This window comes from Carassius auratus, unplaced genomic scaffold (assembly GCF_003368295.1).
Source record: "Carassius auratus strain Wakin unplaced genomic scaffold, ASM336829v1 scaf_tig00050330, whole genome shotgun sequence".
NCBI lineage: Eukaryota > Metazoa > Chordata > Actinopteri > Cypriniformes > Cyprinidae > Carassius > Carassius auratus.
The window spans coordinates 16,506-36,472 of record NW_020527154.1 but is presented as its reverse complement, the minus strand read 5'-3'; the positions used below and the strand labels follow the sequence as shown (position 1 = coordinate 36,472).

Here is a 19,967-nt window from a genome sequence, read left to right as displayed (position 1 = left end):
ATGTTATCAGTTGTTGTTGTGTTTTACTAAGAGTAAAATAATGTTTGTTTTTTTGTTTTTGTAGATGTTAAAAGCAAGAGACATGGGAGAGCATCATTCCTTTGAGATTTTATGTAAGTTATTTTTAGAAAATAAAATTTTCTGTTGTCGCCTGCCGGTTTACTTCACATTTTGATGCAACAACAGTGTGATTACGTGCTCATTTCATTAAGACCATTGATGTCTGTTTTTTATTGCAGAACTCAAACCAACTTTGGAGTTGTCTGATTTGGAGTCATCATTCTTGGTCTTCGCTCTTAGAGGTAAAGTTCACACAAAAAATCATTTACTTGCCCTCAAGTCATTCCAAACCTATAAGACTTTTGTCTGTCTTTACAACATAAATTAATAATTTTTGTGAGGTATGTGAATGTCATGTCTGTTTTAATGTTTCAGTAAAGAAGCTTTCTGAAAGCAATATTTATTCAAACAATATCGCATGTCCTCACAGTAGTGCTGCCATTATAGCCTCCTGGAGCCCTGTGGTGGACTGAGACATTAAACAACCACACAAAGTGTTGAAACTTTAAAACCGATTATTTACCTATCCTTACGGATGTGAATACACCTCTGAAAATGGATAGTTTAATTAAATGTTTAATTTTTTCAAATGTGTTTCTCTTAGGCCACTGATGAAGAGCAGGCGGTGACTGGGATGAATGCTGGTCAGAGAGGAGAATCTTCTTTCCCCTAAACAGCGGTGGTTTTAAAGGAGGACGCTGCCCTGGATGATGTAGAAGATGTCAGATGCTGTGCTGATGGGGTTTCTTCATGATTACATCAGTTATGCTAAAGAGATCATGAAAATTGACCGTGATGCATGATCTGTATTCATGGACTATGAAACAAACTGTAAGTGTATAATTAAAAAAAAAAAAGTTAAATGCTTTTTCTGTGTTGTTTAGTAGAAGAGTTTACACTCCGTCATTCATACACCTGTCACTTTCTTTCTCACACACACACACACACACACACACACACATATGCGTCTGTTAAATGTTATAATATCAAAGTTAATGTTGTGATTTATTTGTGTACTGTCATGCCAGAATAGTTGGAAAAAAACTTAACTAATTTTAAATTTATTGTATGTGTTTTCGTATATTTTAATACAATATATACAATTGAACAAAGTCCAATTTGATCTTAAGTTATATTCATCAAATGTTCAATGCTTTATGACCTCTGTAGCTGTTAATGCCATCCTTTTCTGCATTTCTTCTAACATGTTACTTTTTGACTTTTCTCGTTTTTAATAAATATTTTCCTTTTGATAATTATTATTTGTGTGTAAAAGTGATATTTAAAATGAACAACATTTGTAGGTTTAATGCCTAGCTCAATTTGGGTTAATTTTAACGTAGAAATGCATTGTTTCCCCACATGGCTGCACTCTGCGAGTTTATTTTCTGCCAGCAGGAGGCGCTAAGAGCGGGAGAGGTAGGTTTCTCCGGTAACGGCTGCAGAGCGGTGCTGAGCTCACAAACGCTGCCTTATCAAGCACATGCGAAATGATAAAGAACATTTTCTAAATACAGTAGTTTTCCTTCTGAAATACAGTGATAAAAAAACACCTGCTCTGTTATTTTAAACCCTGCAATATAGTCATTTTAAACCATAAAAAAGGCAACCCAGCAGGCTGGGTTAAATATGATAACCCAACTGGTTGGGTTAAAACAACCCAGCGCTGGGTTCGTCCCTTTTTGACCCAGCGCTGGGTTGTCAAAATAACCCAAATTGGGTTGTTTTCAACCCAGCAGTTTTTAGAGTGTACTCTTAACTCGCTGTATTTTATGAGCACTGCAGTTCAGCTGATGACAGCTCAATAGGAAATCAGTTGAAAGCATCCCATCATCTCATACCATGAAAGTGAATATTACATTATTTATCAGTATGTATTGTAATAAATATTTGAGAAATTATCGTTGTAGATGATTGTATTAGTAGGCAATGTAAACGGGGCAAGTGGGAGAAGCAGATAAACAGAGATAGGCTAATTAAACTCATTGCCTCAGCACTTCATCCCAGTAAAGCTCTGGAACAGGTTATAGGCTAATAATCGACATAAAGACTCTAGACCTGAACTCATTATGTGGATAGCACGCCATGTTAATTTGATTTAATTTTTAAGTCATTATATCTTACTTTATAGTGCAGACCGTGGGCGGGTTGCATAAACTGCTTTGACTGTAGACTTAAAAAAGTTAGTCATCTGTTTTTTTTTTTTAAATGTCTTTCAATCCATCGAGTTTTATCATGTCTAAAAAGTCCATATATGTAGGCTAATTGAACGCGCTCTTTGTCTTTTGCAGGCTGGTACACTAGAGGGCGCTATGTGTACAGTATGAGGCTCACCACACATCTGCCTGTGCCCTTTTAGCTTGGTTCACACTCAATACTGTAACTAACAAAAGCCTGTACCAGGTCTTTGAGACCTGCAATTAATTTACTGAATAAACGGACTGCATGCGCGATTACTAGTGCCACAATAAACAATAACTGTGTGCTTAAACCATTGCATACGTAACTACTGTAGCCTCTTCAATATTAAACAATAGCCTAGCTACATCATGCAAACATTGCAGAATGTGTTATTTATTTATTTTGGTCATAAAATTTTTAATACGATTATATTAAACCTCAAGCATGTTTTACAGTGAGTCCTGTTTTACAAATTGTATGTCTACTAAGGCACTCTTTGTTATCACATATTTTATATCACTTTTTCTTTTCTTTTCTTTTTTTTAAAAACCAAACCCTGCATCAAAATTAATGACATTATTCCATATTATATCTAAAACGTTTAATCTTCTGTTTAAAAAAAAATAAAACACTCCTTTGAACATTTCTGCTAATTATTTATTCAGCAATAACAAAAGAGTTTACTGTGGCTGTCTATTAACATTCCTAATTTGAGTTCTATACATAATTTAAGAATATTTTCAATTAGACAGCCACATTCAGCCTTTTTGTAATGTATCTTTGTCCGGTAATTTATTTTTTATTTTTTATTGTGCATAGCTGAATTCATGAACATGCTATTTTTCCATCACGTACTTCAAGTCAATAGCTATTGATGGTCGTCCATTTAATGTAGGCTCTCTGAGTCAGCTAATGAGTACTAAAATAACCAATCTTGGCTTCTCCGTGTTCAAAGAGGGTTTAACACCAGTTAGTTCCAGACAGGGGAACAATAATCACATTTTAACTCGCCTTCACACCCAGAGTGCTTACAAAAACTCCAACTGTTTTAGCCTTTCAGCTCTGCACAATCTGCAATCAATTGCCAGAGGCGAAATTAATAGATGTTAATGGCCATTTGTATTTGAGGCAAAGGGGACAAAATTGGCCAGAGAAAGCTATTAATTATATGCAGTGGGACTGAGGGACTGGCTCAATGGGGTCTGTGCCCTGCATGGTTCACATGGGTTTCCGCCGGGTGGGTTGAGAAAGGCCTGAGCAGGGGGGCTTTTGTGTGGCTCCCGGGCCACGATTGTTCCTTCTCAAAAGGGTGACATCTGTCCAGGGTTTCCGAGACTCTGATCCACCCCATTAGCCTCCATCCTCTCTCGACAACTTATTGCATTTGTAACTGACAAATGAGACAAGGAGAGGCACTCGAGACATGTCAAGCCGTGAGATCAGTGCCCGCTTCCCTTGATCTGTGTCTGCTTCATTAAGACATCCTCATAAAGTCCCTAAATGAGCTCAGATTCCTGAGTTCTCCTGATGATTTCTGTCCATAGAATAGAAATGAGTGATTGATGTGTCAAGCAGGCCTCTAGTTGACAAGTGAATGTTCCTTGTGTTCATCCAAACCTCATAATAAAACTAAATAATAAAAATATGATCTTCACTGTAATATAAAAGGATCTTCCTCAATACACTGGGTTGTTTCAACCAAACTTTGGGTAAAATATATTTTTTATAGAAATTTTTTATTAAATTTTTAACCCAAAATTTGGTTGGAAACAACCCAGCATTTTTTAAAGTGTAATATAATAATAAATTGATAAAACAACAAGGACAATTATAGAATGATGACAATAGGCTAATAATGACATTTGGCAGTGATTTTAATGATATCAATTATTATTTGCCTATTTTTTATTGTTAAGCTATTATTATTATTTTTTGCTTCCTACTACAACGAATTTTTGCCATTTGTAGCCTTTAATTCTCACTTGACGATGTTAGCGCTTTTATTGTAATTGGCTACACTTCAAAATAAATAAAAAAAAACGTTAATATGTACATCATCAAATAAAAACTATCAGAATATTTTTTTTATATGTATAGGCTATATTTCGTTATTATTATTATTAGGCTATTATTTTATTTTTTAGATAAAACGTGAGTTAAGTATCAACGTAAATAGCTTAAATTGGCATATTTCTATTAAAACGGGTAGGCTACGTTTCATACGACAACAAGATAACAGTAAATAAATAAATATTGTGACGAATTATGCGAGCATTAATTCACAAAAAAAAAAAAAAAATGTCACCAGAACAAATTTTATGAAATCCTTCCACGTGCACGCTCACTCCTGTTTCACAAAATAGATTAGCACCGCATAACCAACTCAACTCATAGATTTGGTTTTGTTTTCAAATCCAGAATTTCTTTACACAACATAAAATGGCTGTAATTGACAGCGAGTGCGGTGCACGCCGATCTGCGCATGCGCACCGCTCTTCTCCGTCGGAGCTCCGCGCGCAGGTATTGAAGTTGGCTCGTGACAAGCCACAGTCTGACGGATCATCGATCATAAGAGCTCGCAGCGACCTGCATCCGAGGAGCTGATGCCTGCTTCATGTGAGACAGCTGACGGTGCGCGAGCTCTGCTCTGACAAGGACATGCATCAGATGAGATCTGAATTAATTTGAACAGAACTGGTGACAGAACTCAGCATTCTTGCAGCTATTGGACGTGTATTGCAACCCAAGAAATTTAAGGAACTACAGGAACCGTATGAAGTTATGGATTGTAGAGGGACTATATAAATGCTATCTTTTTTATTTTTATTTTTTTAAACCTGGGTTGCATCGGTTTCAGTGACCTACTTGTTGATTCGATATTGAGTATTTTTTTTAATAGCCCATCACAATGTTCCAGCACAATAAGAAGTGCTTCACCATTGAATCTCTCGTTGGTAAAGACTCCAGTTCCTCAGGTTCCGCCTCGGAGGAGCCCATCAGACCCACTGCTCTGAGGTTTACTGAATCCATCCATCCTTCTCCCTTTGGGAGCTGCTTCCAGAACTCAGGCAGGACATTGTATAGCAGCAGCCCAGAGATGATGTTCACAGACCCGGCCACTCACTCCAGCAACCCCGGCCTGTCTCTGCGGCACCTCCAGATCCCCACACAGCCCTTCTTCAGTCCCCACCAGAGAGAAACCTTCAACTTCTACCCGTGGGTGCTGAGGAACAGATATCTGGGACATCGATTCCAAGGTAAGGAGGAGACTGAGGATGCAGAGAAAATATCGAAACATTGAAGTGAAAGTATGAGGATGTTTTTAAGTTGATTAAAGGCCTAGCCTATATTGATTTAAATGGTTTATTAAAATATTATAGGCCTTCTTAGTGATGCGCACGGGTCAGGTCATACCTAACATTTTTATTTTTTTACCTAACACTGTCTTGATTGTTCTTCTTATTATTAGAATTTATTGATTTTATCGAAAAAAAATTTTTTTAGAGAAAATTATGCCGTGCAATAGTTTTCTGTTATTTAAAAAGAAAGACTCATTTGTTTCAAGCGCAATTTTTTTACCTCAGTCGCCTATCCAATACACACGCATTGCAAAATAATAATTGTTATATTTCGAAAGACCGCTGTTTGTTTTGATCACATATTAAAAAAGAAGGGAACATTCGATACAATTCGTTTTTGTTCTGATTGTTTATAATATTCTCAGTCATCAATGTACACTATTATTAGGCTACAGCATGCTAGTCTAAATAATTAATTAGGCTATTAAAACACCGCAGTTGTATAATTTTTAAGTAGGCTATAAACTGATAATTCTACTGCCTCTTGTTAATTAGTTTTTTTACTTAAACTTGGATCAGCCTTTTAGGATTATTGTTGTTAAAATCTTGTTGTGATTGTTAACATCTAATGTAATAATTTAAACACCTTACCTAATTTTTATATGTAAAATCTAATGAAGCACCCACATTATCTTACTGCAAACATTTGGTAAATATTTGTTTATCTATCTTCTTAAAGATGCACTTTAGTTTTACATCGTATTTGTCTTTTAAACATATAAATAAACGAATAATAATTAAATTATTTCGGGAGATAAAAATGAATTAGTTAATGTGGAAATTCGTATGAGGTCAATTTATACATGCAGCTATTATTGTGTCTCGTTATTATAAGGCTCATAAACATTTACATCTCTTAAGATTACTATAATAAAATGCAAGCATTTATAATACTGTTATGGGTATATTTTATATATTTTAAGCAATTATTTGGAAAAGTACCTCATTGATTTATTAGGTAACTATATTCACTAATTTATTTATTTTTTAATGTGCCTTGAAATGTTTGTTCATTTAAGAGCTTTATTTTAATTTGATTTACATTTTGTAAATGCATCACCATCTCAGTGAGATTATTGTTTGAAATTTTTATTGTTTCTTCAAACTTCTTTAAAAATGTATTATTATTGTTAAAAATGAAATTGTAGTAGGTATAATATGATAGATTTGATAGCCCTGTTCGCAGAGTCCTTTAAACAGTGAAACTGATACTTGGAGGTCCTGTTTACCAGGCAATTTGTTAAAGCAGCTATCAGTATCTCTGGCCGGTCTTGGAGGGGTGTGATGGGAAGCCCAGCTACATTTGTTGAGAGGGTCCTGAGCTGCTCCACAGTCCTCGAGGGCATTGCTCAGGTAATTGGTGCAAGTCAGAGGTTGTTGTCACTATTACTCAGATCCGGGGTTCAGATAGAGCCTCTTTGTTTACACTCAGACACAATCTACTCACTGATGGTGTCCAATAACCTAGAAAACTACTGTTTAGACAAGACTAAATGCAGCCGTGGGGATTGGCTGGGAAAGGATCGAGGAGACTCTCAGCCCTAATGTGTCCATGGTTTTAACTCTACTACTTCCTGAATGGGGAAGAGATGTGTCCATGTCCTCGGATCCGTCATGCGGGACAAGATAAACAGGATCCCAGAGCGGCCTGCTGTTGTACATGAGCAGGGGTTTGTGTTATGGGTGCGTTTCACAGACTGTGACCGTGCCACACTGATGCACTTTTCTGAGATTTGTGTGCGATCAGGTTACAGTACAAATCCTCCAGAAGAATAAACACCGTCATCAGCAGACTCTTTCATTTTTAGAGGCTTCATTCCAAAGCGTAGCGTAGTGAAATAATGTAACAATTTCATAATAATGCACTAATACAATAGCAGTTAAGATATATGCACTATATGTAATTATATATCAATAATAATAATGGTTACTTTGTTTTTCAAATTTCTTGAAAGCATTTTTATTCTAATTAAAAATCCATCGATAAGTGTAATCAAACTACACTTGTGTGTAGACATATATAAACGTATAAACAATGTCATCAGCAGTAGGTAAATTTGATTAATGTGTTATACATATTATAATATAATTTTAGATAATTTTCTTGGACATTATGAAAGAAAAACATAATTATTTTGAGACAAGTTTGTTAAAATATGTTTGCATAATGTAATAAATGTAACAATGTAATAAAAATGTAATAATGTGTGTAGTAATAAACAATAACAACAGATAATATCAGTTAAGTCATACATGTAGCACACACACACACACACACATATGAAATAACGTTTATTCAGTCTATATATTATGTTACATTATGTTACTCCTGTTTTATAAATATAAATATATGCATATGATTTGTGTGTGTGTTTTATTTCATTAAGATTAAAATAGTAGATGGAGGCATCGTCACAGGGAACACACATTCTGTAGGTGAGACCAAAGGGTCCAGTCTCTTTCTTTCGGTCTATAGGCCGCCCCTCTCCCTGCCTCTGATGAGAACAGCACTGACAAGACCAAACTTGTTTGTGCCAAGGGAATGATAGTAAAGCTGATCTGGGTGCCATCTGGTTCCCTTTTCCTCATGTTGGGGGCTTTCTTGCTGTGGATAGGCCAGTGTGTGTTTGAGTCCAAAGCCCCGGAGGGTCTCCCATGCATCTCTTCAGGAGGCTGGAGTCTCAGTCAGTGTTCTGGCCAGACACGGAGGTGATGCGACACATGCTGACGATGCCAGACCGACAGCACTGAGCGCACATGAAAACACCAAACACTTTGATTTGAAAGTTTCAAAAAGTTGCCACTTTACATTGAGGTTGGTTTCGGTTGGTTGGCGCTCAGCGCACCTTGAGGAAGGTTTAAGGAGGGCTTTTCAACACCTTCAAACCGCGGAGAACTCATTTACATTCTTGCACCCTACTCCCCTCATTCTTGCACGGAGGTGTCTCTATTGTTTTTGCCTGTGGTGTTCAAAGTGTTTTCAGCACGCCAGCTGAAAGCAGTCGTCAATGACAGTGCAGTGACAGAAAATATGCACCTTTTAGTAAAATAGAAGTAAAGGTCGTACATTATTAGGTCCTTTCGGAAGTCTTTGTTAATGAAGGCTTGCATCATAGACCAATACAAACTAGTCATTTTGTGCATGAAAACAGACACCGTAAATGTTGCAACTGGCCAAAAAAGTGTGTGTGTGTGTGTGTGTGTGTGTAGATGACGTATTTTTAAGCAGGCAACACAAGTCGCTGTGTTTGAGGCTGAGAGTTGAAGTTGCTTCTCCTCTGAAAGGAGTCAGTTCAAAGCTATTGTGTGCAGATAAAGCTTTGGTTTTGGGGTTTTTAAAGAGACTTAAAGTCTGAACAGCCTCATGTTAATCCGCTTTTCTTCTTCTGGTGATGCCATTAGTGAGCTTTTGTGCTCAGAACTGGTACGTCATTGTGCTTTCTTTGATGACGAGTGTTAACAGTGAATGGGTTGAAACACTGAAACATTTTGGTTGTATTTTCATTGACAAAAGATCATGTTCTGTCACTTATGCGCCCTTCACAACAAAGACTATTTTGTTTATACGTGATTGCACTCATCATCTTTCAGAAGATTCTTTCAAGCATAGCTCTCCAAACACTAAAGTGGTCATGTAAATTACACATCCATTAGTTTATGAAAAATGTTTTTCACTCATTGTGTGTTTGCAATAAAAAGATCATGTTTGCCCTGAAACTGATGGAGACTAAATTTTACTATTCCCTCATGTTGAATAATATCAGACCAAATGTAAGGGATTTAGATTTGTTTAACTGACAATTAAGATCTTTTCAACCATGGATGTCTACTTATATTTTAGCAGCAACATTTCAAAGCCTTGCATTTGTATGAAAATCAGGATAATGCCATATGATGAGTGCCGAAGGTTAAAGACTCATTTCTGAATGCACAGAGAGTGCAGAGATGTTCGGTTAATGCAGCGTGAACGCACTTTACATCAGCCGTGTCTGGAACTGACCTGGAATTATTCAAATTGTCTCATGTGGCTCAATTAAGACATGCAATCCTGCGCTTAATGTCTGCATTGCTGTGCCTATGTAAAGCACTTATTTTGTATAAAAGCATAAAGAGTCTTTAGAGAATGCATCTGCTAAATGAAGAAATGTCAGTGTAATGGTTCCATAGGATGTATATTAATAACTCTGAAATAATTTTGTGAATGCACATGAAATGGCATGAACATATGGAATTAAATAAAAATCTGTTACATTTCAAAAGCAATGCAATGATGTCAAATAAAAGCAACTGCCAATGTAACAGTGAAATTATAATGAAAATGTATTTAGACATTTAAGTCACAACTTAACATCTCTATAGTTTCTAAATATATATATAAAAATAAATAAATTAAAATCAAATAAAATTGCCCACTTCCTAATTATCACATACTTTTTTTTAGTTTGTTGATAGATTTTTTAATTGTTTTATTAATTAATTTAAAATCCCACCATAAAATTTCCGCTTCCTAATTAGCATGTACTCTTTATTTCTCTATTTTTTTTAAAGAAAGTTTTAGATTTTATTTATTTAAAAACCTGCTATAAAATGGATCACTTCCTAATTAACATGTATTCTTTATTTCTGCATTTTTTAAGAAAGTTTAAATTTTTTGTTTAAAATCACACCAATGACCCACTTCCTAATTAACATGTGCTCTTTGCTTCTTACTATTACTATTCTCTTGCTATTTTTTAGCATTCCTTTAGATTCTTTTTTTAAAAGAAAATTTTAGATGATTTATTTATTTAAAATACAACTTTAAAACTGTCAGCTTCCTAACTAATATCTACTCTTTATTTCATTGCTTCTTGTCTCCAGGTGATGATAGTAGCCCGGAAAACCTGCTGCTACACGGACCTTTCTCTCGCAAGCCCAAGCGCATCCGCACGGCCTTCTCCCCCTCGCAGCTGCTCCGGCTGGAACGTGCCTTTGAGAAGAACCATTACGTGGTGGGAGCCGAGCGGAAACAGTTAGCCAATGGGCTGTGCTTGACAGAGACGCAGGTAAGACAGACGGAGGCGTCAGAGTCGATCCCTCCGGTGCACACGGCTGCATTCCACCACACACACACACACACACACACATGACATGAACGTTTTCCTCACAGGATGCAAGTGATTCATCATTTATTGCCTTGGGATAGGCCATATAAATTCCAGAGCATGTATACAACATGCAATAATTGGTTATTTTCCCAATAGCCTGTACATACATTCACATACATATTTGTGTATTTGTATAGAATTGATAGGCTTGAGCAATACATGTTGTGACATACGGAGAGGTCGCAAATTCTGAGGCACCTTTGAGAACCTGGGATTTAAAATCTTAACATGGAAACAAATGAAAAATAAACAAACAAAAAAAGTTATAAAAAGTAATTAAATAAATGTTATGCACTAGTGGTTTTAGATACCTGCTGTGAAACTTTTAAATCAGACTGTATTAACAATTAAATAAATTAATTACAATTTATCATTTTCTTAAAGAGAGAGAGAGAGAGTTTTTGTTAATTAGTAAGTGCACAATTTTATTGTGGGATTTTGAATAAATAAAGAATCTACAACTTTCTTTAAAGAAATCTTACAACAACAAACATCGAATAGAAAATAGAAAATTTATTTTGGATACATATAGTTTTTTCTATTTTCTGATATGATAATATTTACATTTTAAAATGTAAATATTAAATTAAATGTTAAATTTCATGCTAATTAAATTTTAATTTTTTTAGTTTAAAAATAAAAAAACATCTACACTAAACTTTTAATAGTTTAAATTAGTTATTTTATATTTGTAGCTACTTTTGGATGTACTGTTTTATCCGTATTCTGATAATTTCTTTTTTTATTAAAAATGTTCATTTATAAATACAATTTTTAATTCAAATTTTCATGCTCATAATCTGTAATTATTTTTATTCAATTATAAAAATGAAAAGCTTTTTCACTAGTGGTTTCAGACTTTTAGGCACCTTCTGTGAATCTTTGACGTCATTTTGTTTTTGTACTTTTGTTTTGGATGTTCTTTATCACAGTGTTTAATCTGTATTCTGATATGTTTTGAAATTAAAAATGTAAATTTTTAATTAAACTGTTTGTGCTGATATTCACCTTTATTTCACCTTTATTTTAAGCTGATAATACAATTTATAATAAATTGTTTTTAATTCTAAAATTGAAGAATTTAGCATTTTCACTATTGCTTTAAGACTATAATGCTATGAATCTTTTAAATTAATTATTCTGTTTACATTTCTGTCAAACTTTTTAACATACTATTGTATCTGTATCAAGCTCACATAAGTAGATATGTTTACACATATCTTGCAGTAGAGATTGTAAAATGAAATATGATTTCCTCACCAGTTTGAGAGATTACGTCAGTCATATTCCAAATAAGTAGCAGGCATAAGCATGTTTTAAATGTGGCATAATATTGTGTTGTGAAAGTTTTTTAATAGCAAACACAGTACAGGGAAGATTTGCTTCCCACTTTAAAAAAAATGCATAAAAACATCAATTGACAAATTTTAAGCTGCTATATTAAAATGGCCTCTCATTCTCATTTTTGTTAAGGTGAAAGTCTGGTTCCAGAACAGAAGGACCAAACACAAGAGACAGAAGCTGGAGGAAGAGTCACCGGACTCGCAGCAGAAGAGGAAAGGTACTCAACACGTGAGCCGCTGGAGGGTGGCCACTCAACAGGGCAGCCCTGAGGACATTGACGTCATTTCAGAAGACTGATATCATACGCCTGTGTTAACATCAGTCATGCTGATGGATCCCTTCCGCAAAAAAGCAAGACATTCTTGAACTTGGCTTGTAAACTGAGGAACTGAGTCACAGCCGGCTGCTGCTGATTTCTGATCATGCACAACAGAATAGAGGACAATGACAGCAGCCGAAATACTCACAAAGACTGGAAGACTTCTGTATGCAATACACACGGACCTCTTCATTTTGGATCCCACTCCATCTCAGAGCAATGAAGATTTTTTTTTGTAAGGTTTCTCTTCTCTCTTGCTCCATAATTATCAGTCAGAACATTTCCATCATAAAGTAGTATATTGGATGCACACAGGTAATAAAACCACCTTAATGAATAGATTGAGAAATGTTTTGTAGTGTTAAATTGCTTTAGGAATTCAATGGCCACAGTCTAACAACAATAGGGCGATCCAGTGTGAGAATGAAATATCACTTATAGATGTTGTGATATTTTACAACTGGATGTTTGTATTTGACAAAGCGTCATTATTTTACAAACTAGGCAAATTCAATCAGTCTTTCTAGAAAACCACTAGTGCAGTTTCACATTTGAAATGGTTCTATTTATTCCTTTTCTATGCATTTGAGCTCCAAACCCAAAATTATCATTTTGTGTTTTACATCTGGGTTAAAGCTTATACGGAAGATTTTAAATGTGTTGTGCGAGAATTACTTTTTTACATTTTTTTTATTGTTTGTTACCACAATAACTCTTGATCTGATGTCAAATATCAGTAAACTAGACAAGCTTAAAAAATGCTTGAATTTCTTTCTTCGCTCAATTAAAAAAGAATAAAAATAAAAATACAAATTCTCAGTCTAACCTCCGAGACCCAGAACTGTTTGTAGCACTTCACAGCAGATTTCTTTAAGGTTAAAAGCACTGTTATCCCATCTGTTTGTCTTCATTGTTCAGCCAATTTCTTTGTGTTATGTGTTTCTTTAACTTTTCTTTTCTTCTGCAGACTATTAGATAATAAAACTTTAACTTAAAAACTGTTTGGAAATTATTTCTTCCATTTTCATTATTACTTAAATGTTATATTGAATGGATATTATTAATGCATTTGCCTTATTAAGCAGTGATTCATTTATTTATTAACCAGAAGATGCTTATGCATTCCTGAGCAACCACAAAAAGCAGACAGGTGCCATTAGTCAGAAATAATTTTAATAATAGTGTACTTACATACTCTCAAAACATATAAGTGCTTGAAAGTGAACACAGCCATCTCCAGCTTTGGATTTCTGTGTGCAAAAACAGTCAGCGTTACGCCGAAACTGAAGCAAGACAGTCCTGTATTAAACACCATCACCTTCACTTATGAATATGTTTACGAACTTATTTGATTTAATTTGCATTTTGTAGCATTTAACTGTTCACCTATGTGCATCTGATCACGTGCTTGTTCATTTAAACCATGTACATATATATACACATATATTTATATTTCAGTCAGCTGGAAATGCATCTATGTCACCATTATGTACTGTAATTTAAACCTGCTAATCCTTAAGGTGACAAAAATGTATTTAATTTGCATCTTTGTATCACCTTATTGCACACGGATGTTTATACAAGCCTCATTATCGGTCGCAATGCCTATAAACTGTGAAAGATAATATAAGAAAAATCTATTCATATTCTCTTTAATTAAAGGGAAAGTCCCCAGGACACAACACTTCTGAAACACACAGGATAAAAAAAACATACGCCGCAACACTTCAGATATAACAAGCTTCATTTAAACCCAAACTCCCACTACGTGAAAAAAAAAAACAGAATTTGGATTGAAAATTCAAGAGTAAAAGACTGTTTCCATCATGTTTCAGACAGCCAGGTATTTAGATCTGTGTACTGTGTAATACATTTTCTGTTGGTATAGCCAATCTTTCGCTAGTTTAATGTTACCTGCGATGTCACAATGATTGCGTATGCAAAATGACTAATGATGGCATAGACAGGAAGTTATCACTTTTAAACGCATGATGATTAATAGTAGCTGGAGATAACTTTGAAGAAAGCAGGAGTGATTTCCACACAGATATGATGCAACGTATGGCCTAATATACAGTGAACAAGAGATGAAGTATGTGTAAAACAGTTTAGACTAACTGAATTACTCGCACTTTAATATTAGTCACAGAATATTCCTCTGTGTCAAAGCACACTGCTTTAAACCAATGCTCGTTAATCTTATGATGGCGATGTTACTTACAAATATTTCCGACTAGCTACCTGCCCCCATGTTGTTGCCATGGATATGAAGAGGTGTAAACAAAAGAACAGATGGTGGAAAGCATGTAGGTGTAGAGAGCAGTCTGTGATGTTTCCCAACTATGTTAAGTGAAATAATTCATCTAACTTACAGTAATTTGATCTGGATCGATGCCAAGTGTGGAGTGGGCCACTGATTTGGCTTCATCGAGTTAATCAAGACTATGCTGCTGCTTGTTTAACCTGCAGAAGTCCATGAGGACTAACTCCGTTCTTTCACACAATATTTGTCTTTGTCTTCAAGAGAGAACTCTCACTCAGTAATGGTTAGCAAATAATTAGGCACACAATGCATTGAATTAAACATGACATTTTGAAGTGGAAAGACTCAAATAGTGATAACTTGTAAAACATGATCTCAATCTCAGTATCTTTTGAGTTTATTTTTATACTTTCCAAAAAAATATATATATATACAAGTACAAGTACAGTGTAAGTATCTGCGTTTAGTTCATTTTGAAAACAAGTATTAGTTCATTAGTAAATGCAATTGTTAAAACAATACAACTGAGAAATAAATATACAGCAGGTATATTTTATGAATTTGCATCACGTCCATTAATTTGTAAACATTTTATTATTGATGTGTAAAAAACATTCTAAATAAAACAGATTATTTTAGATTTTACAACAACAACAGTTTAATTCGGAGTGATGCTCGCTCTTTCTTTGTAATTGTTTGTGATATTTACTAGCAATTTTTTGAGTGAAAATTTATTCTAAACCAATTACTTTTCAGTGTGGAACATGTGAATATATAGCTATTAAAAATGAATAGTGTTTCTGTTAAAACTATTGATGTAAATATGGTTTCTTGATAAGTTGGTGTTTTATGTAAACGACGATCACTGGGTTAAAAAACAACAACAACAACAAAAACCGATCTAATTGTTTATGTGTCTAACAGTGACTCATTTGCTTCATTTGTGGCTGTATCAACTGCAGCTGAGCAATTAGCGTGTGTTTAGAGGGTGAGAACATACAGTACCTCAGCGAGGCTATAAACAGTGTCACTGTTCATCGCTCTATGTGTTTTAATTACAAGTATTCATAAGATTATCTGAGAACGGTGCAAATGACTGAAATAAACATCATGCTGCTATTAGTCTATATGCTGTCATGATTATAAGGAAAAGAAAAACCCAATGGGAGGTTTATTACTTTTCTAAAGCAGAATTATGTGGAATATGATGGAGAAAAGGCATTGTAAAAATGTTGTACGTCCGTCATCCTTCGTCTAGATGACAGGATAGTAATTTGGTATGTGGATGTTTGGACTTCAGAAGGAGGAAGTACGTTTGAGTCTCTTGTGCAATGCACAGTAGGGAGGGCCTTCGCTTCTGCCTATGGGACAATGTCACATGATTTATGAACCACAGCAAACTCAGTCGGACTTCAGAATATTTGTGATGAAACGTAAATAAATCAAACAGATTTTCTGATATCCACAGAAATGGCCTTGGAATGTGTTTACTCTCTTTTTTCGGGGGGTAGATGCACTGTAAAAAATAAGTGTAATTTTAACTGTAAAATTTTGTAAAAACGCTACGGAAAAAAACTGATAATAGGTTAACAGTAAGTTCCCGTACTATATACAGGGAAAAACTGTAAAAGATCTAACAAAGCATTTAATGTAAATTCTGTTAATTATACAGCTTTTAGAAGTAAAAAAAGAACAAATCAATGTATAATTTACAGTCTAAAACTGTAAACTGATATTCCCAGAATTCCCTGCGTGACACTCCACGTTTGAAAGTATTTTGTTTAAATAATCATGTTTTTAAATAGTTCTTGTTATCAGTTATGTACATTTGAGCTTTATGTTACATCTTCTGTTGCTTAATGAAAGTTTTTTGCATTATTTAAGTATCACGTGTGTTACCATGATGGTGTTTTGTGTTTCCATAAATGTGCACCTTCTATATGTTAATATATACTTCTGCTTGTGGTGAAGCTACTTGTGATGAGCTTTGATACTTCATGTGGCTTTCTCTTATACAGTACCATCTTTATTATTATGGTGGTTGTCAGTATTTTCAAGGTACAAAACAGATTTAATTTTGTGTGTTGTTGAATTTACTGGTTTATATTCACATTTTCTTGTTTGTAAATTACAGCTTTATATTGTAAAATTAACAGTTTTTTGACGTAAATGTGTTTACAGTTTTCTGTATTTTTACAAAATTATTCTGGCAACCACAGCTGCCAAAAAGTTTTTGTAAAAACAACAAGAAATTTTTTACAGTGTGTGCTGCATGAAACTGCTGCATCTGATGATACCATGACAAGAAGCAGTGTGATTTACAACACAAATGATATGATAATTGCAGGCTGGCAACTTTCAGGAGCTAGTTAGCCAGTTTTATAGACTGGAAGAGCTTGTTTCCTCTGCTGCCACCTGTTTGGTCTGCACCGATTGGCTGCGGGGCACTTGAGAAAAGGAAAGCAGCCACCCAATTATAGGTTACCGCCAGTCAAGTCTAGAAGGGTAATTGATTGGTTTTTGTGAATCAGTGTTAGGAGCTCAAATTAATGCACAATGACTGTTGCAATCCACGAACTAAACCGAACATGCTCGTCAGCGGTTACATCGATCATTCGAAAGTAAATTGCTTCTGACTTTGTGCTTTCGCAACAATATTTTGATTGGCGAGGCTCTTCTGTGTACCCAAAACAGTCAGTGAGAGTTTTCTGTTTGGATTACAAATATTTAAATGATTGCAGACATGCCGCTTTGCTTCTTTGAAAACATACCAGCCTCGTTTGTGAGCGTCTGCGTGTTTGTAAAACACACAGAGTAATTACACAGAAACAGCAGTTAATAGCCTGTTGAATGGACAAAGAAAAGAACAGAGTTAAAAGAATCATAACATGTGCAAAATCTCTTAGCAGATGGAAATCTTGTCTTTCACACATTAGAGATGATGAAATATGTATGTCACTCAAAGCTCTTGTTTGTGTTATTAAACTAATATTAACTATTGTATATCATAACATCAACTTTTGTATATAAAATATTGTATAACAGTAATATCAAACTTGGAATCATGACATTGTTAACAGGAATGGATGTGCTGAAAAAGTAGGCCATCCAAGATGTAGATGAGTTTGTTTCTTCATCAGATCGTGTTTGGAGAAATAGTAAAAAATTTCCTAGTCATCTTGTCTGAATCAGAAGGGAAATATGCACTGATCAAGCACTATTTACGAGTGAAAACAGTAATATTTTGACCAGAAGTGATGTTGATGGATTTGTTAAACATGCAGCTTTTACTTCACAAGATGTTAACTGATGGACTGGAGTGGTGTGGATTATTGTGATGTTTTTATCAGCTGTTTGGACTCTCATTCTGACGGCACCCATTCACTGCAGAGCATCCATTGCTGAGCAAGTTATTCATAAAGCTGTATCTCTTTCCTGGCCTCATCACTCTGGTCTTGCATGTTTTGTGATTTTCATATATACACAGTGGGTTTTCTGATTTGAGAGCTGTTGCTCCTTTCAAATGGTTCATGTAGAAAATTTGACGCTTAATTGCATGGTGTGTGTTAAAAACAGAAAAAGCATGCCCAGCAGATGATCTTGACTGACAGCTGATAGAATGACACGCTTATACCAGAAACAGTTTTGCATGGCTTTCACACAGACCTGTGACTAATTAAGCCAAAGACGGTTGTGCATACTTAACGTCTGTAAAAATACAGCAATTCTACTGTATCATATCACAAGGATGATTAATAAACATCGATGAGCGCATATTTCTTTCCTGCCAACGCCTCTCTTCCCGGCTCAGCTATAAAACTGACGCGCGTCCCCATTGGCACTCACCAGACAGCGCGAATCAACACCCGACAGCAGGTTTTCTCCAATGTGATCACGCAGCCCCTATTTGTGTTCTAGCACATTACTATTTAAGGGACCCAGTCTGGTTCTGGATGCAGGATTATGATGAAAAGCGATGCATCAGCATCACGGGCATCTGGTTGCTGTGACTATATTTATCAAGCCCTATATTTATGGACGACAGTATTGAGACTGACCACTTACAGTCACATCAGACCGAGCGAGCTGAGAAATTTCCATCGCATCAGCAGCTTACACTTCTATCTGAGGGTCATAATACTGAAAAAAAAAGTTCCTTATGAGTTATGTGTATCAATGAGACCCAGAAAATACAAGTTCAGAAGCTACTTTTGACACTTTGACTCTAATAGTAGTAGCAGTAGTAATAATAATACATATAACAATATATAATAAGCTAGTATTATAATTTAACCTTTTAACTGTCACTCATATTTTTGAACATAGACTTGAAAGTGCATGATCCAAACCAACATTTTTATAATTCATTACTGAAAACATTTTGTAGTATGATTTCGATCTTTGAAATGTTTCAACACAGCTTATAAATACAAAAAGACATCATCTGAGCAAGTAAGTGGGATATCATATCTGTCGTTGTTACTTACAGGTTATATTTTTATGTCCAAATATTCATTCTATAGGTCTAATCTTTGTCCCATCTCATTGCCACAGGATCTGAAAGCTAAAGCTAAAGCTAAAAAGACTGAGGCCTGTAAGCCAAATGCATTTTTATTTCAAGTGTAAGTGCTATAAGTACCAAGTACATTGCTCCTTGTAGGTTAAATTATAATTGACAGAAAAAGTTGTTTTGCAGTTTATTTTAGTATGAGAAATATCAATGCGGTCAATCATAGCACATGGCAAATGTAGAATAAAATGCACTTCATCAGTAGTTCAGAAGTAAGTTAAACAAATTCTGTGCATGCTCATGATGAAAATAATTTAATTACACTTATTTTATTTTTATCATATGTAAAAAATAATTAATTTAATACTTCTGATATTAATAATAAACATTTTATAATATTTACATTTAAAAAAATATTATATTTATCTGTAATTATATTATTGACTATTATATGTTTAACAAAGCAACATTTTTATTTAATATAATTTAATTTATCCTGAAAAATCAGATGACTGACTGTTAGCCTTTGATGCTAAGAAGCATGGAAAAGCCCAGTTGCTGAATTATTTCAGGTTGTGCAGGATGATATCTTGCTATTTAGCTGTAGGCTAAAGGCCCACTGTATGTAAAGCTTTAGATTTATAGCCATAGTTTTCAGTAGATGTGGATAATGTGTGGTTCCTCTAAGACAGAGCGGATAAAACAGCAGCTATGAAAAGCATTAGCCTCAAGTGGGTATTAAAAGTGTTAAACTCAGAGGTATCGTGTGAGAGACTTTTGAGTA

At 34.8% G+C, this 19,967-nt stretch overlaps 1 protein-coding gene across 1 annotated transcript; it reads left to right on the top strand.

Annotated features, from left to right (window-relative positions):
* The first annotated feature begins 4,758 nt into the window (after positions 1 to 4,758).
* On the top strand, positions 4,759 to 13,243 carry LOC113089579 (homeobox protein EMX1-like). The gene is made up of 3 exons (XM_026256055.1): positions 4,759 to 5,498; positions 10,461 to 10,645; positions 12,221 to 13,243. Exons 1-3 carry the CDS (start codon positions 5,150 to 5,152, stop codon positions 12,386 to 12,388), a joined length of 702 nt encoding a protein of 233 aa, XP_026111840.1. The 5' UTR covers positions 4,759 to 5,149; the 3' UTR covers positions 12,389 to 13,243.
* Positions 13,244 to 19,967: the final 6,724 nt, after the last annotated feature.

Bases quoted from the DNA above. Each gene is read 5' to 3' on its own strand.
- LOC113089579 (XM_026256055.1), top strand. From the start codon at position 5,150: ATGTTCCAGCACAATAAGAAGTGCTTCACCATTGAATCTCTCGTTGGT. The intron at 5,499-10,460 runs GTAAGGAGGAGA...TCTTGTCTCCAG, and splicing joins TCTGGGACATCGATTCCAAG to GTGATGATAGTAGCCCGGAA. The intron at 10,646-12,220 runs GTAAGACAGACG...ATTTTTGTTAAG, and splicing joins TGTGCTTGACAGAGACGCAG to GTGAAAGTCTGGTTCCAGAA.